Below are 26,654 nucleotides of genomic sequence, written 5' to 3' on the forward strand. Positions count from 1 at the left end.
ACCCATTCCAAATGAAAACAGCGGTTATCCGCTTCCCCTATTCCATTTTCCTCAGCGCTCAAAACTGTGTGTTTATGTCTGTTTGGTCTGCGAGAGCATGTGCGTGTGCACAGCTGTCCGTGTGGTGCGAGGAAGAGGCACACAGAGCATCAAAAGAGAAAAGACTTGCAGACATTTACACACCGTGCATGCCTTCTGCTACAGGGGAGATTAAGAAACAGAACTCTGCACTACACGAGGGGCAGAGGCGAAGAGCACAAACTGCATGGGGTACGGCCGCACTGTCATCTGGCTGTTGCGAGCGGCGGATCTCCTTTAGCATTTTCTCCTTGCATGAATAATGGCAAGGCACAGTCTGTTGGGGGGAAAAAAAGGCAAATTACATCACTGGCCTGCAGATCTCTTGAGATGTCATGATAGATTTGAAGGCTGCACGGAGTTTGAACGGAGGATGCTGACGAAAGGATGCCACGGGAAGATGATGGAGTGTTGGGAAACCACTGTGCTGCTATTTGTGAACCGGGTGCTGTTGTATTTATTTGCGGCTGATGCATCGGAGAGTGCTCTGGTGTCACCACACAGGCTTGCTCACCGGGCATTGTTATCAGATCTTTTAATAAGACTCACCTTCGGTTGGTAAATCATTTCCTGCGCTGACCTTTGAGTCCGTGGACCACGGAGGTACACGTTGCAGGAAATGAGTTTCTCAGTGAAGTTCAGTTCAACGAACAACAGCTCTAAGAGATGCTTTCACCCGTATTCATCAGCAGAAAAAAAGTGGCTAAGCGCACATGGTGTTTTTCAGCAGCGTCCATTTTTATTTACACTCTCCAGCTTTTGCAGTCTCACATTTATATTCGCCTCGGCATGCACCAAGCCTTCCTACTGCTGACCACGGTGCTGCTTCACTGGAGCACCTGGTGGTTCAGCCAGCAGGACGCTGAATATCTCAACCAAACGGAGGCGATTCATATTTATACCAAGCAACATTTATATCTAATATTTTCCAAAAGATAGATGGATGGATGAAGAGATAGTAAAGAGACATGAGGAGAGTGAGAAGAGGCAGTGGGATTCAGGCCCACACCTTTGAAAAGTCCATCGGAATCTTGAATGAGTTGCTGCTTTGCCTTACTTTGCCTTTGTTTGGCTTGAAGGGAAAAAATCTGTCGCTTGTCTTTAATATTGCACATTGCTCGTATTTTTACGACAGATATGTTTAATAATAGATCTCAGTGTTGAGGTGAGGATGAGTACCAGCGAGACTATCATTCACACAGAAGGTACACGTCACGGATTATCTGTGTTGCGACTCTCTCACTGCGCAGTGCTTTGACGACGGGTTATGTAAGTGCAGTGAACATACGCCAAAAAGGCTCAGACTCAAGACGAGGCACAAAACCTCCACAAGGGCCTCGCCGTCTGACAGAACCAGTCTGCAACAGGCCTCGGCGTTTTTGTTATGTATCTGAGAGAAAGTTTGATGTCGGGTTAAAGAGGGCAGACGAGGACATAGAGAGGAAGGACTTCAAGTGAACATTTTTGTTAGAGAAATAAGTACAAAGAGTGAAATGATTAGAGAAAGGGTATAGGAGGAATACAGGAGGGATGAGGCAGGATTATGACTTGTGAGGAGAAAAACACACCTCCATAACATGGGGGAAATAGACATCAAGCAGGATGATTGGAGTGGACAAAGAGATGGAGAACAAAGAAAGAGAACAGGAGTTAAAAGGGGGGGGGGCAGTGAGAGGAGATCTGAGTAAGAGGAGAGGGAAGAGAAAGGTTAAAGTCGATTCTAATCCCATTAATAGACACCAGTGCTGTCCTTCCCACTGGCGTGTTCTCATGCACTCCCACCACACGTACACGTTTCAGAGTGCTGTAGTTCGGATACGGTGCTGTTTGTTATTCCGCTCACTGACACGCTGTCTGGTCTGGACGTCCCCTTAACGGCGGGAGCAACTCTGTGCACTAAACGTATAGTCCTCAGTACTCCATCAGTGTAACGAGGACAGTGTCAGGTTGGGAGCCACTGGTTTCAACTAGATCTGACTCACAGCATGTTAGAGCCCCCCTGGCAATGTGCCATTTTGTGTGTGTGTGTGTGTGTGTGTCTGTGTGTGTGTGTGTGTGTGTGTGTGCGTGTGTGTGTGCTTGGCTGTCATGATGGTTTGTAGCTGGAAGGGTGTCTCCATACCATCTTGGCAGACGCATCTGCTGTAACTGCCAACATTCATGTCGTAGATGCAAGCAATATCTGAAAAATGTGCGTGCGTAGGCATGTGAGCACAGATGCACTTTGTATATGTTTGGTATGTTTAAAGTATGCTTTCTCGCACAATTGCCCCTGCGAGTGATACGATTCTTTGGAATAGCAAACACTGGTCCATCTGTGTGAGTGGCTGAAAATATTCTGGTTAAAATCTGGTCAAGGGAACAATGAGGTCAACGGCCATTCCTCATGCATAATGCAATGTAATACTGTTTGTACACGAGCGTGTGTGTACGTGTGCTAACATGGTAAATATCAACAAACGCGGCAAAGAGAGAGAGAGCAAATGGAGAACAGGGCTACAATTGAATTCAGTAATTTGGGACGGGTCTACAGAGACGGAGCTGTGTGCAGCACGGCTAATAGGAGGAGTGAACGGTAGACAGCAAGGCTTCATACAGAGGAAATGTGTTTGTGTGTGTCTACAGTATGTGCCACAGTCTCAAGTCATGTGTTCACACCATCACAGACAAAAATGTATTGTGTGTTCACCCCAGATGGACAGGAAGAGGAAAGTATATCTGGTTTGGAGGTACATGTGCTTGACTTGAATACATTTATTTATCAGCTGTAGTTCCCGCTTTGTAGATCGAGACATAGTATATAGTTTTATTAAACTACCCAACACTGTATTTAGTTTGTTTTAAGTGAGCCCAACCTAAACCAGATACTGATAACATATTGATGCCTATTGATTATAATGACAGTGACCAGTATGTTTTCACTTTTTGGAGTACACTACTTGTGGACTGGATGTATTGTACAGTCAGCTCTGATCAGCCACTGGCAGCACACTGGGGGCATTTTGAAAAGAGACAAATGGATCTGTGTGGAATTGGAGACCACTTTTACACTGTGGCTTAAAGTAGCTCTATAGTGTTCGTCAGGAATAGGAGAGGGAGGACGAGCAAACCGGCTGAAAGCTGCAGTGAGATAAATGATGCTCGAACGAGAGGCGATGAAAGACAGCGAATGAGCCGTAATCTGATGAAAGCCTCTTTACTCCCCTGTCACCTCACCTTCAGGCCACAAGCAATGACCAAGGCTTAGAGCTGGATCAATGGGGAGGCCACCGACATAAGCACACACACACACACACACACACACACACACACACTCTCTTCAGATCACTTCACCGGATGGCTGCCCATGGTACACATGCAACAACTCAAGATACACTGAGGATCGCCGCATGGCAAAGCAGTGTGTGCAGTTTGGTGCGGATCCAAATAAATAACAAGTGGATGTAGCAGATGTAAACTGTGGTCTCATGGGGGGGAGTGTTGGGCCCTGGCGGAGGAATGCGTATACTTTGTTGTGGCACTTCATAAATAGACAAAAATGATGGATAAATGGATGCACGCAGAGGGAACAGCTTAAAGAACATAAATGGCTTGGCATTAGGACATTACTTCTTTGTGTGCGGTGTGTGTGGTGGGGGTGGGCTGCATGAGGGGTCTGTAGGTCACTCAGACGTCTCAATAGACTTGTGGCTCAATGGGAGAGAGCGCGAGTGAGGGGAAAGTTTCTCAGCTCCCATACAAATCACCCCCCTGTATATAAACCCAATGACACGCACAACCGAGGCTGTTTCAGTGTGAGTGGCCTCTGGTGGTCTTTTATTCAACAGTGTAAGAAAAGAAAGAAAAAACCCCAGACTTTGTTTTTCTTTGAGCATTTAAGCACAGATTGAGCAAAGGTTGACACGGAAAATATCTATGCTCACGAAACATAAACTTTGTATTTTTGTTAAATCAAGTACCACAAATGGATCAAGATGCTATCAAGACGTGAACACAATTCAGTAGTACGATTATTTTTCAGTCAGATTCAGTACGAGCACAGTGCAGGATTAGAGAGCAGGGCCCGTGTGAAGCGGAGGTCTGCCTGCTGCTGAATGAACCGTGTGCTTGTCACGTGGTCGCGCACAGCGAAAACAGTATCCACTGAGTTTATGCTACATCCTGCCTGTCTGCCGAGAGGATGGTAAAAACTTTATGGTAACTTCATGCTGCTTTTGGTCAATGTGCTAGGGTGAGTGCAAGAGAGAGGGACATTGTGTAAAAAAAAAAAAAACCTGTACCATCTTGAAACTCCGGAGGGTTTATATAGTTGCAAAGGTTTTACAAATAAAAACAAAAAGGAAACACGAATAGAACCAAAGACAAAGAACTTGAAAAAAGAAAACAAAGTGTTAACACAAATGCACATCTTTTCTGAATTTTTTATATTTGTGAAATGAAAGCTTTTCTATCGGCGCATAATGGCAACCGAAAAAGCCGATACCGATAAGTCTGTGAAAGGCTCATATAGGCTGATGTTACCAGCCTACAGAAATATCAGTCGGCCTCTAGACTGGACCTTTAATAATCACATTATTCTGCAGATGCTAAATTGGGCTGTTTTGTTAAATGTCTTTGTTAGATTTGTCAAATACTAAGTCGATTACAACTGTCTCTCTCTCTCTGTCTCTCCCTCTCTCACACACACAAACACACACACGGAGACTGACACACACATTAGTAGGCTCCGTGGTGACAGATGGGCAAGATGGAAACACAGTCATCCTGTTAGTAACCATGACATCAGCAACACTGATACGCACTGTCACATGCACCGGGATGCTCCCCCTCTCTCTCTTTCACTAAACTGGAAACAGAAGAGAAGAGTGACGGTGCCGACAGACAGACAGATTGTACACACGACGTGGTCATAATAACTGTCCCTCTGTTCATCATCGAGATCCCGGGTCAGACAGAAATATGAAATTAAGAAGCCAAACATACAGCGAGGGGAGTCTGACAGTGATTCCAGTCAATGGGTTACACGTAAGCTCCCCAGAAACATGTGCTCACTCCTTCTATTAATATAATAAGAAAATAATTGTTGAGGCAAATGTTCCATTCATTGGCAAATGAATAAAACAGTTGGAAGTTCCTGAAGCATGTGGCGGTTGGTGGGTGGCTATGTAAGGGTTAGTCCTCAACACTGCCCTCCCAGTGCTCGCTCACCGCTCCATGATTGTAATCTGTGTTTACATCTTTACAGTTTCCATCACATGCGCTCTGCAGATACACGGAATATGGCGAACTATACTCCAAAGCCCAAGCCCAAGACTCATGCTCGTGGTTCCATGATGCTGTATTTGGTTAAAGAAATTATTTTGGGCGAAATGCTAATGTCAGCATGTTGACGGACTCACGAGTGTAATGCTCGCAAGCTGTTGATCAAGACACACAATTTTTATCATATATATCATTTCATTTAGTGTGTTAACTACCCCTGAGTACCATTGTGAATGATAGGAATATCAATATACTTGCAATTATTTGCTCATTCACCATTATCATTCATCACAATACATTCTCCTAGGACCATAAATGTTTTTAAAAAATGACATTCCGCAATCTATATAGTTATTGTTGAGATATTTGAAATGTGATGGAATGTGATGGGCATTCTACAGTTGAAATGTGAAGTTGTCTTTGCTCAAACCTTCTTAAGTCTTTTATTTCTGTACTTAAATTTCTTATTCTAATATCAGCTGACATACTGTTCGTAGCCTAGCAATACCAATAAATCTATATTGAACTGATGTCAGCTGATGTATCGGCCTGCCAAATTGAATGGTCAGGCCTCGACTCGCCCCACTCTCCAGTAATCCTCTCTGTAGTATCTTGTTAACCTCACCGGGGGAACACGCTTGATATCTCAGTGATAGCTTTAGTGGCATTAACAAGGTTCATGCCTAAAACATGTCACCTTCGACTAAATCTCCATCTCGCTTGAGCCAACCGAGCTTTAAGCCACTGAACCCTCTTCCCTTAAGTTGTAGCTAAGTATAACATGCTCAGCTAGTCTGATAGAAACAGAACTATGACTTTAGTTACAGTCTTGATTTCATTTCCTTTCTACACCCATGTAAATGTAAAAATAAATACCAAAACTACATATTAGATGTATATATATATGTACATATCTCAGTCAAAGTGGTCTTTTGCCACACATGTCACCGATAAAGACGACCCTGCTGCCCCGCTGCAACGGTGGTGAATTCTTGTTTAGTGATCCTCTCACCACTGGAAATAATCCATCGCTCTGGACAATCCACAGAAAAACACTGACCAGGGTTTCCAGGGAAATAATTCTTCAGTTGAACGTGGCTCCGGTGGTGAGGTCTGTTTATCAGCGATGGTGATGTTTCTGGAATGTTTTTTCTGGAGAATCGCACTGTTGACAATTCATGTCACAGCTGTTTGTGTCGCTGCTTGAGGCAGAAATCTCGGAGACGAATATCTCGGGCCCGGGACAAAGAAACAAAATCCATCTGGATGCCACTGAAAGTGCACCGAGTGCTGAAGTTGCCACGAAGAAAATTCTACCCTGTGTTTTGATTCCTTTCAAGTCGGGCCCGCTATCTTTGAGGAGACATTCATTTTCACTTAGTTGTTTTGAAAAGAGCTTGAGGTTTTTGCAGACATATTGTGCTATCCTGTAGAGACTTTCTAATTATGATCAAATTTGTGTGCACTGAATCTTCCAGTTATTTTCTTTGCTGGCTCTCTCTCTCTCTCTCTCTCTCTCTCTCTCTCTCTCTCTCTCTCTCGGTTTTCTCTGTACCTTTCTTTCTTTCTGGCTTCCAATCTCTCTTTCTCTGTCGAACCCATCCGATTCCCACCCTGGAGAGCAGGGTGTCCTCGTTCTGGTGATGCTCTGTCGCCATCACACAGTGCCTGGCCTCTGAAATATTCATGCTGACACACACACACACACACACACACACACACACACACACACACACACACACACACACACAGTGGCACAAACCCTTTCACACCCTTCCTTTCTCCTTGTCAGTTTGCCCATATCAATAGAAGATTATGAAATATAATTTATCTCGCAGCAGGTTTGGGGGGAAAAGCTGTGCAGGCGCGCCAAAACTCACACACACTCATTTCACTAGGCATCAAAGTAAAGGCAGAGAAGACTTCGTCGTACCATAAAGTTTGATATTTCCTTTTTTTTTTTTTCAGGCAAAAAATCATAATCTGAATCTACCGTACAAATCCATCTTAATTAAAATTCAAGGACTGCGAGAATTGTCATGTCACCTACTCCTCAGAGATCTAAAGACCATGGATCTGTGAGCACATTCGCGTGGTGAAGGAGAAGTCACTCTGCACTCTAAATGGCGAATGCATTTTTGAGGCCAGGGACACAAACCGGCAAACAGCAGAACAAATCATAAAAAACCTTATTACAGTGCCAGCAGTCTTCAGGTGTGATCCGTGACCTCAGACTCTCTCCCCATTCGGGGGAGAGAGGAGCAGCAGTGAAACTCCAACAGAGAGCACATCAACACGGAGAGGAGGGTTATTATGCTGCCAGCGGTTTTGATATGTAACCGCGCATTGTCGGCCTGTTCGGCTGACAGGGACATGCGAACACGTGTACGGCTGAGCAAGTCATCGCGTGAACCGTGAGCTCTGTCGGGGGGCACTGCTGTGTGATTTAGTGCTCCATCATTTGTTAGCAGGGGGTGAAAGTGAGCCTGCGATTCGCCATGTTGACGTGGGTTTCACTTGGGAGATGAAAGCTCTCAAGTGGAGCTGAAAGAATCTGGTCATTTTCATGTCCCTGCGTTATCTTACCTGATCTCAGACAAGAGCAGCTTGATTGGGCAGATGTGTCATCATGTGCCGTCTTACGGATTCGCAAGTACTGTGTGTGTACTGTAATCTACATTTCAGTTTCTATGGTAACACGGCGGTTTTGGCTGCTTTTGAGTGCCGAGCCGAGCGCTCCCTTTATGTTTAACGGGAAACGTTTGCCATCACTGCAATATGGAATAATAGCTGCTCAGGCTAAAAGGAATGTCATGAGGTTTGCACATGTCTGGTTATTAACCAAAGTGCTGGATACATTAATTTCAACTGTGACCTAATGATGAAGGGGACCAAGTCATTGCAAAGTTAATAGTTGTTAGGATACAGTATTTCAGCCTGAACCGACCAACGCACATTACCAACCCGAGAGCCGCGCTCCTAGCATAGCTGAACAATATGGAGGATGGGGCTGTTAAATGCCATAATACACTGCTTGTTGTAGATCCAACATTTGTCTCAGTGGATACCCTAACATGTTGGTGAATTCAAACAAAGAAGCACTAGCTGAACAGGGTCAGAGGTCAGGGCCGTCTGCTCCCAGAAGCCTCAAAGAAACCTTAATGGATGGCTCTTATTATGCACATTCCCATGGAGACAAGCCCCCTGTCCTGTTTGCAGGGCCCGCGGACCGCTGCCGGTTGTTATAGAAACAGACAGGACGTGACATCGTTGCATAATTTGCAGTTTTTTTTCCCCTCTTTTTTTGTTATGACCTCTTGGGCTTTTTTCTAATCATGTCATCTCTCCGTGGTTGTCGCAGTCAGAAGAGATGGTGTCAGGTCATCGCAGAATGCGAATTGACAAACGCTGCACACGTTGAAGTCAACATTCAGCTTCAACTGAGGATGATGAATATAGTTTATTTTATAAAGCAGTCATGGCATGACATGTAGGGGACACAGTCTTTGACATGGTACCCAAGCTGAGGCATCATTTACCGCATTTGCTGTCTGCAACCTTTTTCTTTCTGTACTTTATTACTTTGCCACTTTTTTCTTTCAATTGGAATTCTTTTTAAGACCCTCTGACATCAAACTAACTCTGCAGCACTCTCTCCCTGAAGTCTCCTTTTGACTGTGAGGGTGTCAATTATGAATGTAGCATGCACAGTAGCTTGTGTGTAACTAAGCAACCTGCCACTCTCTCCAAAGATCTATGTTCATTTTGCATTGCAATCTTTCTATCTGCAATATTTGATGAGAGGGGTTAAAAGACGTACAAATTAAAAAGACATTTCAAAAATAATATTGTCCTCCACAGACATCTTTCCACATCTAGTAATACACTTCCTGACCCACATATTCTTAGCAAAAAGTCATGGCTCATTATGTCTGGATTGAAAATTGTATTTAGAAAAAGATCAGAAAAGCAGCTTTAGAGTCCAAATAGTCTGCATATTTTTTCTTTGTCATTATTATTTTTGGCAGTGCAGCAGTGTCCCGTGTCTTGAGTTCTCAGTTGGATTTTCCTCCTGAGTCACGGTGCCTGTGGTTTAACTAAGTTGCAGTCTTGACAATCTGTTTCACCACTGGAGTCTTGTCTTTCCAAGACAGACAATTATGAATTGGACATCCTCCAACTGCTCACAGGTTTTTGACTCACACTAAACTGAATACAAACTGGTGCATTTTTATATTCTTTATAATTGTTAACTTGCAACATAGGTAATTCGTTGTTGTTGTTTTTCTACACTTCACAGAATGATAAAAGTTCCATGAAGCTCTTGTCAACATTACTTTGATTGCAGATTGCTGTTTTTGAAGATGTCTAAACCAGACGTTGTTTTGAGAAGCGTGCCCTCAACTTTGGTCAGCTTAGTTGTACCACATAGCTTTATGTACACCCACTGGTAATGGAAATCATTTGTCATGGAGTCAGTGGTGTCCCGGGCAGCGTGATGCGTGATGCGTAGGGGGGGTCGCTCAATGAACCGGACAGCTGAGATCCTCCTGTCAATAAGTATTTACTCGGCTGAAGTTTTCTGTAGGAGTGCTGCTCTGTACCTGACTTTAAGGATTTAACTGCACAAATGAATAATAAAAAGCATTTGACATTTTCCTCATGTACTCTACATAACTGCATGGTTGCCTAGAGGCTATATTCCAATGTGGCTGTCAGTGACGACTGCTGTATTTAAACACTGAGTTAATGCTAATCGGTTTCCATTACCTCCGACTCATGTCCTTCTGCTTCTCCCACGGGGAGCATCGTTTACGCCGTATCATTACAATGTTTAATACTGGCTTATAGTTCATCTTAATCTTTTTTTAATGCTTTTAATTCCTTATAAGTGGTGACAGGGAAGCCCATAGGCACAGACTCAGGTGGGTGTCGCTAATACAGGAATAGATCTGATGGAAGTCGGTGTGACTATAGGCCACAGTGGCTGACATTCAGATGAAAGTTGGGATGTGTGAGCTCTTATTTATCAAGACATAATTACATGATATGTTATATTACACCTCACTGAATGCCACATGTTAATTCTGGCATTAGACTGTATGCATTACACTGTAGACTCATCCCTTTCCACGCCTCCCATTATTGCTCTAATGCTGTAAACCCTGGAGTGGTGCTGTGTGTCCGGCTGGTGATGCTCTCCCACAGGTTTTTTTTCCCCCTTTTATTTGTAGTGCTGAAGGTTTGTTGGTTGCAATCGATAAAGTGACGGGTCAAGTTGAAGCTCACCACCGAGTCATTCATACTGAAGCCATCCACAATGATAGTCACACGTCCTCGTGTGCGTGTGTGTTTGTGTGTGCGCCTTTCATGCCACAGTGCATCATCACCCACTAGGTCAATATGGAATAAGAAGAGCTTACCTCCACTGTGTAATGCGGACGTGTACAAGTTGTACATTTGTGCGTATGCATGTGGAAGAGTAGGTCCAGGATAAGTAGAGTGAGCGAGAGAGTATTTGAGCTGTACTCTGACACGACGAGTGCATTGACCTGAAGGTGAAAACCAGACTAAGGTAATGGATCCAGTGTATCAGAACTTTGATTCAATTTGCAACCTCTAACTCAAAGAGGTTGCAAAACAACAGTAGGTTTTGAGTGCAGTTGGTAATATTAGGGTACCTTGGCCGTTGTCCTGTACAGTACAATAATATGAGTCTCAAATATCAGTGTCAAGTTTGAGTGGCAGCAGAAAATAAGTTACGGGTTGAGTGAGTCTATAGGGTTGGTTGTTATTAATTTGTTTTTAATTTGTGCTTTACCTAGAAGTTAATCTACTGGGATTTTGGTTCCTGTGTGTGTGTGTGTGTGTGTGTGTGCGTGTGTGTGTGTGTGTGTGTGTGTGTGTGTGTGTGTGCGTGTGCGTGTGAGCGCATGTGCGCACGAGTCTTCCAATTGACACAAAGAGATCAATAAATAATGAAGTTATCAATACTGGGCTGCAGTACATTATGTCATCTCATTAGATGAAAGGTGTAGTATACATCACACACTGGGAATAAAGATTTAATTGTGAAATCTGTAAGTGTTATAACAACAGCTCCCTTTTGCCCTGTGGCGAGATTAAAGTCAATTAAATACACAAGAGTCAATGGAGTAAAAATAATCATGTTTTTGCGTAAATGTTCTATGTTTTATTAGGGTAGTGCATGCAGTGTTTGACTTCACTACAGGTCCGGATCAATATTTACTGCATTGTGTGAAATTAACACAGATTGTTTTTGTTCTTGACTGCATGTGCCGTGGCATTCTGTTTTCTCATGAATGTGCTATATCAGGAACGCCTTGGGGGACTTTTTTGATTCTAGATTTTGGCGGTCAAAGGTCAAAGGTAAAGGTCACCGTCACTCCCAAAATCACATTTTTGGCTGTAACTTCATGTACTTATAATGAGAAAATTCCTAAAAATGGAAAAAAAATTCTAAATGGAAAAAAAAATGATGACTCTTTTATCCACACGGCCAATAAACAATGATGCCAATAAACAACAACTTCTCCGACCATTTTTCAACACTGTAGCTGTAGGGGAGATTGTGACCATATTTCCTGCAGCCTGACTTACTAGAGACATGCTGTATATCCAGACAACAGCATACTGGCTGATGTGTTACTTCCAATGATCGGGACTAAGTAGAGATGCAAATGTTACTAAAAATATATATGTTGGTGGTTTTGTGGCACATCATGTCAACAATCTAGTTCTTGTGTTACACATTTCCCACACCGTGCAAATTCCTATTCATCTAGTCCATGGCAAATACTCGGTGTGTGCTGCCGATCTTCTGTTGCTTGCTCTTTACTGTAAATCCAGGTGAATGATAGCGGCTGAATTGCAATTTTAGTTTTACAATGCTGTCATTTCATCTGCTGTGGTGGTTGTGAGTAGTGAGAGTGGCTGTGCTCTGCTGAGTTCTTTCTTTTCTTCCGAATTATAGACCAAGCTTACTGCTTTGTCAGCACTCACTGTTGAGTACTTAAAATGAGCAATCAATAATCACTCTCTTCCCTCCCTTTCTTTTTTCTTTGTATCATTCTTTCTCACTCCTCACCCTCTCTCCTCCACTTTCTCTCGACGCCCTCCGTTTACAGGTGGACACTTCCGCACGGGTGAGGCCCGCTGACCCAAACATCCCGCCACATCCCTTTCATCCCTCGCCCTAGCGCTCTTCTGTTCCCCCGTACGCCGCCTCTCCCCCTCAACGTCAGCCATCATGACGTCTACCAGCCGACTGTTGGGTTTGTCGGAGGTGGGCCTGAGGTGTGACCAGGAGATCGAGCGGAGATACGAGATTGTGCCCTCAGTGGTTTGCTCTATGTGCTGCCTCTTTGGAATCATCTACTGCTTCTTCGGTAAGTGACGATGTAGCCCGAGCTGAGCTCACGCGGTCTGAGCTGGTACTAAAATGTTGAGGGGTTTCCCAATCATTAAAAAGGATCACTGAAAAATATGATTTCATAAAAACCTTGAAATTGCTTTTACCATGTCTTCATATAAATTAAGAGACTGGTGTCGAGGTCACATGTTTTTGTGCCTGTTGAAAAGAGCTGATTACCATTTACAGTACTGGCATCACAGAGTTCTGCTTTATATATATGTCTATATATACATCCACAACAACAATGATTCTTATTCCACATGCTGCTTTGATAAGTTAACATTTGACACTAGTTTGACAGAATGATATCAAAATGTGTGCAAATCATCCACCTGAAGCTATACTGCAGTTTTTTTTAGTTTTTTTTTATAATGCTTTGATTTTCAATCATCTAAAAGGCGCTCATTGTGCATTCGCAAACATGAACAACTTTACATGAGCACAACACTGGAGATCCTGGGCATCAACGACAAATACATCGGAGTCACTGAAGAGTGACGTGTAGCTGAAAATTATTCTTTATGTGTGCATGTGCCGTGAAATGATTGGAAATGTGATAAAACATGTTCCCCGAGACCCCGGTCATGTTTCTGTCAATTTGAGCGTCTCAGAGTGGTTCTCTTGTTACTGAATGTGAGTCACTACTGAATTATAACCCAACCGTCTTATTGATATAGCATAAGCTGTTTTCAGACACGAACTCTGGAAAATGTCTGGAAAATTGGTCCCAGGCGTTTCGCCAGAGTGGGTAGGGTTAGGGGTTAGGGTTAGGGTTAGGGTTAGTGCATGTCTGCAAGCAGCCATGCTGCAGTAATAGCACAGTTTGTAAATAAGTTAGTTGGACTACACAATGTTAGAATATGGGTCTTTCCTTTCAGACTCCTATGTTGTCTGGAATCAAAACCTTGAATCTCCGTTCACTGGCACCCAACCAAACGGTTATCAGCATAAAAAGAATGCACTGCCTTGCTGTCTTTTCAAGAAAAAAACAACATGTTTTCTTCTGCTGCTTTCAACTAAATTGCTGCGGCAGCACGCCTGAAAGAAAAAGAGGCAGTTTTATAATCAATAAACAGGATCAGGCCGAACTGACGGTGGACCCCCTGTTGCCCTTTTTTCTTCTTTTTAACTTCCTCTGTGCGCTTTCAACATCTGGACCTATGGACCTGGTGCCTGGGTCCATTCATAGGCTGAAAATGCGACCGTGAGCTTGTGTTTTGTGCCCAGAAAGTGACTGCATAAGTGTTATTAAGGGCTCTTCCTAACGAGTTTGGATTTTGGAGTTTGGAAGTCATTACAGCAAAGAGCAATCGATAAATAATTAGAAAAAAGATCTGCTGTGATGGTTACAGGCTTCTTCTACATTAGGGTTGTTTGTGTTGCTGGAAAAAATGATGTGTTCGAAAATTGCATGTCCCATTGAACAGTGAGCGGGAAAAGTGCCTAACCTTAATGTCTTGTGCATTTTGTCCAAGGGGACAGATAGTATCGCCTTGGATCGGCGAATGGGCACATATAATCATTTACTGGCAGCAGTGCTGGTGGTGGTAGAAGCATAGATTTTCATGCTGCTGACTTTATGCAAGTTAACGATGGTTTTACTATTTTCTTTTGCACTCTGTGTAAATTCTATCAGTCTAGATGAACCTGTGATGGATGAATGTATTTGTGATAGCCACGGCAGATTTGCCTGTGGGATCTTATCTTATGTATATTTTTGATTAAGTTTAAAAAAACGTAATTAAAAAAAAGTGAATAAAACAAAATTTGATCAATGTTGATATTCTTATGTTCTGCAACAGATATGCTGCTCTTTTGGATGAATATTGGTGTATGTTGAAGCTTGGAGCAGGCTTGATGCATGCAAATGGACAGAGCGAGATCCACTGAAGCTTACGGACAACGTTAACATTCACTCTATATATGTCCCAGTAAAGCGTTGGTGCCAGTGTCCGCATCACAATCAGGTTGCCAGACAACGTCGACAACATGCCACAAGACTGTAGTGGCTATGGCCCTGAAATAAAACTGCTGGGTGGTTTTTAAAAACAAAAATACTACTTTACACTAGTATGGCAGAAAATGTCAAGTGTGCCCTCAGGGTGGTGTCAGACAAAACACCATGCTCTGTGGTGCTTTGAATCTACAGCTGCGGTTCAAGCATACCGTCTGTATGCTAACGTAAGAGGCATTGCAATCGGCCGCAAAATGTTCTGATGGAGAAAGAAGAGCTAAATAAGCGCAGAGTGAACAGATGGGATGGAGGGATTGGGGGTAAAGTAAGGGAAGCAGCGAGGAACAAAAGCGGGAGTAGGGGGGGCTAAACAGAGGAGAGGCCCAGGGGAACAATGGGCGAGTGAAAGGACTGAGGAGGGGAGGGTCGAGGAAAGGGTGGAAGAGGCAAAAGTGGACAATGAAAGTGGAACAGAAGCTTGGGAGCAGTCCCGGAGAGTTGTGATATTTCAGATGATGGAGGCTTTCGGATATGGAAGAGCAACGCTTGGAGTTTGTGGCGACTGCTCTGCTGAAATAACAAATGTTCAGGAGGATGCTCTGGAGATGCTCTTGTTATTCCATAACTGTGAAGAACACACGGACTGTCACTGCACTATCCAAAGGGGCAGTGGCTGAAAGTTGTCCAGGAACACACACGAGATTGAGTACAAGGCAAAGAAAGAGAGTATCAAATGAAAAGAGGTATGGTCACGAGGGAGGGGCATAGGTGGGTCGGATGAGAGGGAGAGTCGTGTTTCGGCTCAGCTGCGCACTGCCTGATTACACACGGATAACAATCTGATGTTGGTTCCCCCCCGAGACACAGTCCAGTCAGAGAAAGAGCACGGAGGAGTACAGAGTCAAAAATACAGGGAGATGCAGACGTTGATAAACACAGAGGCATGGGCCAAGGAGATTTTAATTCTTGATAATTTGAGCTGCTATTGCTTTGGAGTCATTTTTCATTTTCCTATTGCAATAAAGCAAGTGGATGCGAAAATGAATTGGTGAGAGAGCAAAAAGAGAGAAGGCCAAGAAGGACAGGAGGGACCATACGACAGGAGGGAATAGAAAAAAATGGGAAGGAGTGCAGCCGTTTTTTTGTTTTTTTTAGCAGGCCTGTTAACTAATGAATGTGGATGACCTTTTGTATTATGATGGTTGTCATATTTAAAAGCAGTTTCATCAAGGCGTCTAACTCCAATGAATAAGGTGCAGTGTACCGCTCCTTTACCCACCATATCTTACCTGTAAGATTTTACCTTTTTCAATATAATAACACCATTTTATTTTTAAAGAAATCCACATTTAATCATCAGGCCGAAAGAGAGAAAGCGAAAATATAATGTTGGAGCCTTTTTTTTTTTGTTTACAAATGTGTGTGGCTGTTCACTCAGGCTTGTGTGTGTACACAAACGCATGTATCGCATGTACAGTGCCTGGATTGCTTGTGACAGCCTCTCACAGTGTTTCTCTTTCCCGTCCCTCCCTCCCTCAGGCTATCGATGCTTCAAGGCAGTGCTGTTCCTCACGGGCCTGATGTTTGGCTCGGTGGTCATCTTCATGCTGTGCTACAAGGAGAGGGTGATGGACACTCAGCTGAGCGTCGAGGCCTCGGTCGGCATCGGCCTGGGCATCGGGACCCTGTGCGGCCTGGTGACCATGCTGGTGCGCAGCGTGGGACTGTTTATGGTGGGCCTGCTGCTCGGCCTGCTGGTTGGAGTGGCTTCGCTGGTGGTAAGAGACACATTTGCTCGGGCAGTTCTTTTTTTGCATCATCCCAAATAGAAATAACGTGTACAACGCGAAAACACTTCATGAGCGATAGTATCGGCCAATGTGAGCCTTTCACAGACATATTGGTATCGGCGTTAATGTTTGCCGATATGTTTTATTTTACACAATAAACAATGCATAAAAGATGCATTTTATTCATAGTTATTTATAATAAAGTTTATGTTAAAAGTTTATGTTGAAGTTTAAACTATTATGCCTCAATTACATTTCTTTGTTTGGGTTTGATAATGACATCGTAGGAATCATTGCCATTTTTTTGTATATATTGGCCAATATATAACTATCGCAAACTGTGCTTCCCAATATCTGCATCGGCCCCCAAAGATCCATATTGTCTCTGTGATTGTCTCCCTCTCTCTGTCTCCCTCCCTAAGGTCATGGAGGAGTTCTACCACCCCAGAACAGTCTGGGTTCCTCTGGGTATCCTCCTGGGATCTGGAACGTTATTCGCTGTCCTCACTCTTCAGTGGCAGTGCTGCTTCGTCACCCTCTCCACCGCCACTTTTGGCTCCGCCGTCATCACTGTCACCGTGGATTACTTTATAGAGCTGTTTGCCTTGGTACACTATGTCTACGAGAGACTCCGGGTAGGCTCGCCTGTGTGTGTGTGTGTGTGTGTGTGTGTGTGTGTGTGTGTTTGTCTGCCTGTTTCTGGCTGTGACAGAGAGAGGGAGAGGTGCAGAGATTCTGTATATGTATTTGAAGTGTACATGACGACATGTTGTTCTGTGAGTGTGTAGTATTTCCATATGTCTGAGGGTAGTCATGTGTGTAAGCTTGCATGTGTGTACACGTGTGTTTTTTTCTGTCGAGCTGTTTGCCTTGGTCAATGTTGGTGTCAGTGTTTGTGTGAGAGAGAATGACAGACAGACAGACTGTCGGAGAGACTGGCAGATAAAAACCTCTTGATATCGATCGTTTTATAGAGCCAGTGATTTTAGACACTTCAACATGATGCACTTGATGCACTAAAAACTTTGCCAGGAGCGTGGGTTGTGCAGGTTGGAATTAAAAAGGGAGGAGTGGGCTAGTAGTTCATCTTAGCTCTGTGCATTTGTAATGTGAATGGATGCACGAAAAACAGGCTTAGACTTCTTTCCCAGCCTAATGTGTTTTATTTGCTGGAGCGCTAAAATGAATCTAACCTCTACCACATTTTCAGCACACTGTTCATATCAGGTCGTTTTTATTTGCCTAACGGAGAATAGATGATGAGCTTTTCTTGGAAATGCATGATGACTAAACCCGCACAGCAGAATGATGGAGCAGTTGTGGTTCAACATTTAATTTGGTTCAAATGTTTCCAAATGAAACACTCGGGTCCACGAGAGAAAATATTACTTTTATGTGGTTTCATCTTCGCATTCAAACTATTACATTTATTTTCGCCATTCTTTCTGGTATTTCATTTTGCACTGTGCTCTCATGCCAAGTACTTGCATGAGAACTTCATTAATTTATGTACAGGGACAAATGTAAATTATTATTAACTATTTCCATACATGAAGTCAATGGTCAATGGAGTCAATGGAGTTAATCTGTAATATCTTACCAGATGTAATAAGTAAAAAATGCAGAAAATTAAAAAATGAAGTCAAAATAAATTTACATTTTTTGAAATTCATTCAAACATGGCAATCATTAGCTATAATAAATAATCATTCTAATTCACAGTCATTTAAAAAGGTGTTGAATATCAACCTCAGCAGCATTGACAAGTTCTCCTTCGACATAGAGTTTGAAACCTACACGTCACATGTCAAAATATCAAGGAGGAGCAGGCAGCACAGTGACAGAATGAAATAACAAGCATGCTGAAGGACAGACAGAAGGATGTTGGATATACAACACGATGTTAACAAATGTCTGCATGGTGACAGGGACTGACGGAACTGTTATGCTGTAGTTTAGTTGAAGGTGTGCCTTGTTGATCAGATTTGTAGTTAGTGTGAAAGATTATCAGGAATAAATTATTCAACTACAATGGCGGCTGTTGCTTAATCTTTGCAGGTGGCACCTAAGAAGCCAGTGTGCTGGTTCACCTGGGTCATCTTGGGAGTGTGGCCCGTCCTGACCCTCCTCGGTGTGCTCATCCAATGGAAAGTCACTGCAGAGGGATTTTCTCACACAGAGGGTGAGCGATGCTCCTGCGTGTGCACACACACACACACACACACACACACACACACACAGACACAATCAGATTTTTTTCACCAGGTTAAAAAGCTAAAAATGTGACACAGATAATGTTGTGGTTTCGGCACCACACGTAGAACAATGTTTCCCTACCTTTTACCTTTTGCCTTGTGACCCATTTAATCAGAAACTATGTATGTGTTTGTATCCCTTATCACCAGTTGATATTTTCATCCATACCATGATTCAATTAAAACATGATTTTTGACAAGTAATAAAATGATGACGTGTACACCACCAGAAAAGAACACGGCTTATGAGATTAGTTTCCCCCTTACACCACACCACACAGTGACGCAGTAGGAAATTGCTATGGTCCAAAAAATATGTAGTTGCCACCGCTCATGTACTGGCAAACAAGGCTGGAGACTCCAATCTTGATACTTGCAGGCACCGCAGGCTTTACCAGAATGTTGTTGTCAAAAAAAGGCTTATTCAGCAATTTGAAGTCAGTCCAAATCTCACGGGGTGCAAAGGCAGCATGTTGAGGTTCATGGGCAGATGAATGGAAAAAGAAACAGAGGCAGGATACAGGCAGGTAAATGCAGGTCCATATACAGACGCAGACAGTTGGAAAAGACTTATTATAGGGTAATGCCACGAGCTTAAAGCAAGAAACAAAACACTGCTCCTGACCTCTTGAATTTCTCAACGAGGGATCATCTACAAATTCTGTTCTTCAGCCTCAATTTGTGGTTAAGGTCGTGGGACTTATGAACTTTTACAAAAATCTGCCAACATGAACGTTTCACAGTTGTATAAGTATCAGCAGTTATGAATCATGACCCATTGTCTTATATATATATATATATATATATATATATATATATATATATATATATATATATACACCTCTACATACAGAGGTATCTGAAATTTTTAACTCCCTGATTTCAGTAGCATCATCGCTACTGAAATATATTGCAGCTTTAAACAAACGCTTACATTTGGTCTTGGTCGTGTATGACGTACAGATTAATACAGCATCTGAGAAGAAGTCACAGAAATAATGGCTCAAATAATGGGATTAAACAGCAGGAGCTGTCATGACATCCAGTCAGAAGGAGTGGGAAAAGATACAGGGCTTTTTGTGTGCCGCTTTAAAAAAATGTGCAATTCTGTGTGGGGGAAAGAGCAAGACAAAGAGATATGAAGGACATATGGTGCATGTGTGGGTAGACAGAAAAATTGTCAAGCAAGGGAATAGACTCACTCAAATTCGAAGCACACTGCTATTATAGATTATTTGATTATATGATAATTCATCTGCTACATGATGAAGAACTAGATCAATGTGTATTGATCATACTCCAGCCATCCGGCAGTGTCCCTGACTACGCCAGTTAAAACAAACATAACAAGAAGAAAAAAATGAATGTTGCATTTCAGTCATGTAACTTTTTCTTGTGTATTGCATAACTGTTGCTGTAAAAATAGCCTGTTGCTTGTGATAAGGATGATGAATTTTTTTTTAAAAATGAGGGGGAAGCAAGAAAATGGTGGATGTTATTGCAATTCTGCCTGATTGGTGATAAGATGCAAGCTTTTAATTGTATAACTTCAAAAAAATAACTCTTTGAATTAACCTTTACAATATGTAATTTTGAATCAAAGGTTCAATTGAGCTTGTCAGAACTCCGGTCAGTTGGTTGTCTCTAGCTGCTGAAAGTGTCAAACACAGTATTGCCGGACAAAGGAGGATGGGGAATAGTGTGGTGGGGTAAATAGGGAGCAGGTGTACTGGGGGAAGGGCAGGGCAGGGGGATAAACTGGGGCACCAGTGAGAGGCACAGCACCCGAGTAGAGCAGAGAGGAAGATCATCTGACTGTCAGTTGATTGAATAGCATGCACGACAAAGGCACAAATGAATTAACCTCACACGTGTTTGTTTTTTTCATTTTTTGCTTGTCTGTGTAACATATTTGTACATCTACATGAGGACCATCGCAGACGTAATGTATTCAGTAGGCCTGAACCTGAACTCTGGCTCTCACTTGACTCTCATCCTTTTAAATTAGTCACATGACTTCAGTGGACATTACATCGACTTACTCTAACCTCAACATAACTACTACTTTTTTAAACTTTTTTGTAACCTTAACCCAAACCTAACCTAAAATCTCCTTGACCTTAATTTTTAATAATGTACATAATGGGGACTTCCTCATAGTGATGACTGTGATTTCGGTCCCCACAACGTGTGTAATACCTAATACACAGATTCCACGCACACACACACACGCACACACACACACACACACTCTCTCCCTCTGTCTCTCTCTAACACACACACACATGGCGTAGCGTGTGGCCAGAGGGGCCTGAGGTGGGGTGAGCTGAGGAAAAGAAAAGGGGCGTACCATTATGCAGTTTCCCTGGCAGATGGTGTCTCATTAGCTGGCCGCCTGCACAAGGAAACAACAATAGACATCATAACACGTCCACACCCACCCACCCCCGACAGAAACACACACGCGCGCGCGCGCATACAAGCAGTCACTATGACACATTCAGTACATCCTGTCTTCATGAAATTTAGCAAGGTCCTCACATTTTAACCTCACGTAATGAAATTAAATGGAAGCAATTTCCCCAAACACAAAAATAATCATATGGGTAAATCAATAGATGGCAAAACAGCATGGATTGCGTGACATCCTTTGATGGAAAGGGTGTGAAAATAACACAAACACACTCGCCCACTCACAATATGCCAGGAGACTGAGCAGCATACTACGGGCCCATGAAGAGGAAAATGATTCCGTCTGCAAACTGACTGAACAGAATGAAGGAAATGAGGAAATGGCCATGATTGTTTTTTTTATCTTTTTGTAGCCTGTATTTACAATAAACCCCGGAGGGGTTGTTCACCATCAGCATTTAAAATCGAATTGGACATGTGCCTTGTATTTTCTCGTTATTCCTTGTGAGTCCCTTCCTCTTGTCTTTATCCGTTGCTTTTGTTTCTAAATGAAACCTCCCTGCCTCACCCTCTCGCTCGCCCTGTGATTACCTGCGCCTGTCTCCTTTTTTTCTCTCCACGCGTTACCGCAACTCTTTTCTCTGCATCGCCAGTGGTTCTGAGCCGACAGCAACGGAGGGTCCAGCTCATGCGCATCCGACAGCGTGAAGAGAGGCTCAAAAAGGAGAAGGAGAACAAGAAGAAGAAAAAGGGACAGAGCCAGAAGACCAGCCACAAGCAGAAGGCCCACGCCCACCACCACCACCACCACCACCACCACCAGCAATATCACCACCCAGCAGCGTCCCACCCGCATCACCAAACGCAGAGCTCTCAGCCTCCTAAACTCCCTCCGCCTCAGACTGACCCCGGCTACCACCGCAGGGTCAATCCTAAGAGACGCTTCGATGGAGATGTGCTGTCACAGGTGCGGTGCCGTCTTCCTCCTTTTTTCTTGAGATTGTGGATTCATTGGTTGCTGTTCGCTATTTTTGAATCAATTGCTCTATCATATAATCTTTAACTCTTTACTCCATGTTACCTTTAGCTCTCACAGTGGTTTTTGTGCATTATGGTGCACCTGTACACTGAATATTCCCGCGTCAACCCCGTGTCGCCTCTCTGTCCACAGAGCTACATCAGGAATTTCAGGGACAGGCAGACTGACAGACGGGCCTACTCCCACAGTCGAATGATGAGCCGCTCCCGGATGGCCGAACTCGACTACGATTGTGGCTCTCAAGTTCCCCTCACGGCCCAGAGCGGGCCCCCGGTTCGCATATGAGGCAGCCAAATATGCACAGGTCCACTCACACACAATCGCACCATCACAATAAGGCGGCTTCAGAAACTCCTCGTCACAGAAAGGAATATACCACCTAACTTTACTGTGTCGACCTGAGCGGCTGCCTGAGCTTAGGGGAAGGGATTAGTCCCACACTGGTTTCCTCCTCTCACACCTGTTAGACGTTGTTGAGTTTGGTCTTGTTTCGTTCCTTCTGAATATCAAGACAAACGGAGTAAGAACTGTTAAGATAAAAACGGTGTCATATCGGCATCTAAGGAGTCGGTGATTCCATTCAGAGCTCTCAGAGGAAATCGACCGATAACATAATAAGAAACACGGTTGACACTATAACAGAGAGGCGGCTCTTCATTACTTTCTCCTTTGTAAGGTCCAACAATGTGTTCATGGTGGAGTCAGCCCGTTGTGATCACTGACAGCCTGCGAATCCAGACTTGGCAGCACGAGTCTTGGCTTCAAAACGCAGAAATGGGGCCAGCTGTAGGTGTGCATGGCATTGAGCAACCCACCCTGACGACAGTTTTTCTACGTCATTCCTCCCATGAACACTCCGTTTTCCGAGGAGAATGTGCTGCATCTCGTCACTTTCCTCGTGCCCTCAATCGCCCACCGGACCTGAGCAGGAGACGCATCGACACCCCCTCCCCCGCCCCTCTCCCCTCTTTCCACCGAAATTCAAAGCTGGGCAATTTGTCGACATGTCTCCAAGTGCTCTCATGTCCCCTTTTTAACTCCGATCCCCGAAAAACAATCTACATTTATAGAACTTATCTTTTTAAAACGCTGTTAAGAAACAAGGACAATTACCAGCTGTCTGATACTGGTCGACCAGGAATTTGACTGTTGACGTGAAAGGGGACAATACGTGGCAGCGGAAATGTGTGAGGGTGGACACATGAGCCCTGTGGCAAGTGATGGCATGTACCAAATGTTGGCCAGGGAGAGGGGGGGTTCATGATAATGTATGTAGAAAGGTACGCTCTTGATATTTTCACTCTTTTTCACCAATCTACTGGTCCAGTCAAAATGTGATCCTTTTAGTTTGATGGAGTTCAGTGATGACAACGAGGAGGTTTAAAATGCTGATGATCTACTGTGAATGATGAGACGCGGGGAGAGTCAAAAGATGAGAGCATCTGCAAACGGCGCCCTCTAATGTTTACTCGTGGACCTTCACCGTTTCTGTGTGAACATGTTTGTGTGTACATGCATACGTGCGTGTGCTTTTGAATTCAGTTGTGCTCACATCACATGTCGACGCGGTGGACATCCAGAGAGGTGAGAGAATATAAATGTGGAAGAGAAGTATTTTCAGTACAGCAGAAATATTTGTTTTTATTATTTGAAAACGTATGCGTTACCATTCCAACTGAGTTTAAATGTTGCAGTGAAAATACACTGAATTCCTCAACATTGGAAACAGATTTGCGGTTTTTGGGGGTTTTCATGTGTTTCTTTTTTCTTTTGCTGAAGTACTACTGAACACCGGGGGGGGGGTGTCTGGATTGAGCCGCTTTGCAGTTCTTTGTGTGATGAAGTTGGGACTGGAGGACTTTCACTTTAACCCATTACTGCATGAGAATCCTTGTGTAACTGTCTCCGATGTGTCAGTGTTTCCGTGTGTCACTGTTGTCATGTAAAAGAAACTACTTTTGATTGCCAGGTTAGTTTCCCTGGGTTCACAAAAACCCGTTCAAGAATAATTAAAATGAAGTAAAGAATTACGAAAGGGCGTCGATCTGAAGTGTAATGTGCTTCAATATTAACAGTAAATTTACATGGACAGTCCAACGTTAGAGAATATTTTAAAAGGACCAAATCATTTTGAGACCTTCTTCTTCTCTTAGTTTACGCTGTCCAGAGAAAGGGCTTTGAAAAGGCATTTGAATCATTTCTGTCGCGACGTGTTATGCTAAGACACCTTCTCTTCTACTGTATCGGTGTTATTTCAATAATGTTTCGCTGTAGTGGCTGTTCCGAGTGTTATTTTGAGTTTTGCTCACATTTCAGTCCTGTTTCGAATCTCTGTTGTGGCTTCACTGTAGTGCAGTTGTGACACCATCGCCGTCCTTACCTGGAAACAAAATGTTAATTCTAAACTTTGGCCCCTCCCCCACTTGTAATTTGGGGACAAGGTGAATAATTATTTTACTCTTCTTCTGTTGATTAGCTTTTTTTTCTCCTATTATTATCTGTGATTGCTCTTCACTGCTGAATATATGTCGGGATAATGCCTTGCATTTCATTGTAGATATTGACCTGTAAATAGTTTTTAAATGTACAAATGTACGTTTTTGTTGTCATGTTTTACACCATGATCGCTTATGTTATGTAAATTAGCCATCTGATAATTTTCTAACGGACTAGACTTGTTTTATATTGTGTCACTGCTGTATGTCCAGTTGGTTTCATTTTGCCGGGTGCACTTCACTCATTCTTATCCTGTCTGGTGATTCAACATGTGACGCTGAAAATCAACAACCGCAAACTGAGCCTTGACTTTATCATCAGCAGTTAATAATAATTCAATAATTGTGATACTGCAACGTATTTTCCTGCCACCCTGTTTAAATTGTACACATAGTTATTATTATTATTATTATTGTCATTGTTATTGCGCATGACTTTATATGGACCTCAAATATGATAAACATTGTGATTCCACAACCTAATGGTCTTCTTGTCTCTGCTGTTCCTTCTCAGTCACTTGCCATTTTGTGTACATGGGTGCATTTCTGAATATTTTTTTAAATTAATATTTTGGATTCATTAGCCTGGATTGGAGATATTAGCTCATAGGTGTAGGTGTCAGCCAAATGTCAAGAGGAAATTGCTGTGCAGAAACTAACTAGAGTTGAGGTCATTCTGAACCAGTGTTGCATGTTTTGCAGAGCATTAAGCACAATGTTGATTTTTCACCTGTAAAATATAAAACATTAGGTTTTCAGGACTCACAAATAATTTGCCAGTGTCAGCTTCAGTATCCGAATGCAGGATTTCCATCATTTCATTCTTCCTGACTCAGGCTTCCTCACTACTGAGGAGTTTCAAAGCAGTTGGTTGGCTGGTTGACTTCATCTCCATGCTGTATGCAGTGATGTGGTCTGACTTACTTTGCATTCATGTGCATCGCAGCTTGTTAACAAAGTACAGTGCAGCAGTTGTGTAACCAAAAATATTATTACTTGTCGTACCCCGAGTCTAGCAAATAGAAATGTAGGCTAATCACAGCTGCATTCACCAGCAGCGTTCTCGCCAATCTGCTTTTTAAAAAGCTTTAGGCAGCACAGAATGAAGGACGACTGGACGCACTTTCACCAGCTGATAGAGGCGCGTTGGAAGAGGTACAGTGGCATTATTCAAAGTAAAGGGAACAGAGGGACATGCTGCACTTGTATTGACCAATGATAACTGGGAAGATGTTGCCATTTACAGAAGAGCAAAGGAGCAGTGATGCCGCGAGAAAGTTCTGAACAACACGGCTCAACTTTCTCTCTGTGCATCTTTTTTTGTTGCACCTTATTATCTCTCACTTGATCTTCCTCTCATTTATTTTCCTGTGTCTCTGAATGCACTTTGAGATTGCTTTTAGCAATAAAAAGTGCTCTATAAATGAAATTTATTATCATTATTATTATTATTATTATTATTATTATTATTATTATTATTATTATTATCTGAATAACCTTCTCATTACGTTTGCCTCTGTTTTTCTCACTCTCTCTCTGTACCAGCTTCTCTGCCTCGCTCTCTTCCTTTGCATGCTCCTTTGTTGTCTCTACCTTTAATTTCACTTTCCTCCTCCACCCCCCACTTCTGTTCTTTTTCATCTCCACTGACATTTTCAGTCCAGTGACTTCATAAACAAAGTGCACAGACTGTAATTCTCGGTGCGGCGCTAATCTGCTTTCTGCCGGAAACAAAGCATGACCGGGTCCAGCTCATTAAAAGCCATTGTTCACTTTTCTCCGCACCAAAACCAGTTCTTTTACTGATAATTTCAACAGAACGGCAACTCGTACTTTCTTTATAAATGTGAATTGAAATTCAGCAGAGTGTTACGCTTGGCTGGGAAAGCGAGTATCAATTTAGAAACCTAATGTGGTCCACATCAGATGATGAA

General features: G+C 43.0%; 1 protein-coding gene across 1 annotated transcript in view; it reads left to right on the forward strand.

The window, feature by feature from the left end:
- Positions 1-25,206, forward strand: part of tmem198a (transmembrane protein 198a) — a 26,538-nt gene extending 1,332 nt beyond the window's left edge. The window contains exons 2-7 of the mRNA XM_035604850.2: positions 12,489-12,749; positions 16,269-16,507; positions 16,942-17,154; positions 18,578-18,701; positions 21,840-22,153; positions 22,358-25,206. Of these exons, the coding sequence (XP_035460743.1) occupies positions 12,611-12,749; positions 16,269-16,507; positions 16,942-17,154; positions 18,578-18,701; positions 21,840-22,153; positions 22,358-22,510 (1,182 nt within the window). The 5' untranslated portion in view covers positions 12,489-12,610 and the 3' untranslated portion in view covers positions 22,511-25,206. The remainder of the gene's footprint in view (positions 1-12,488; positions 12,750-16,268; positions 16,508-16,941; positions 17,155-18,577; positions 18,702-21,839; positions 22,154-22,357) is intronic.
- The last annotated feature ends 1,448 nt before the right edge of the window (positions 25,207-26,654 follow it).

Source organism: Scophthalmus maximus, chromosome 14, assembly GCF_022379125.1.
Source record: "Scophthalmus maximus strain ysfricsl-2021 chromosome 14, ASM2237912v1, whole genome shotgun sequence".
Lineage (NCBI taxonomy): Eukaryota > Metazoa > Chordata > Actinopteri > Pleuronectiformes > Scophthalmidae > Scophthalmus > Scophthalmus maximus.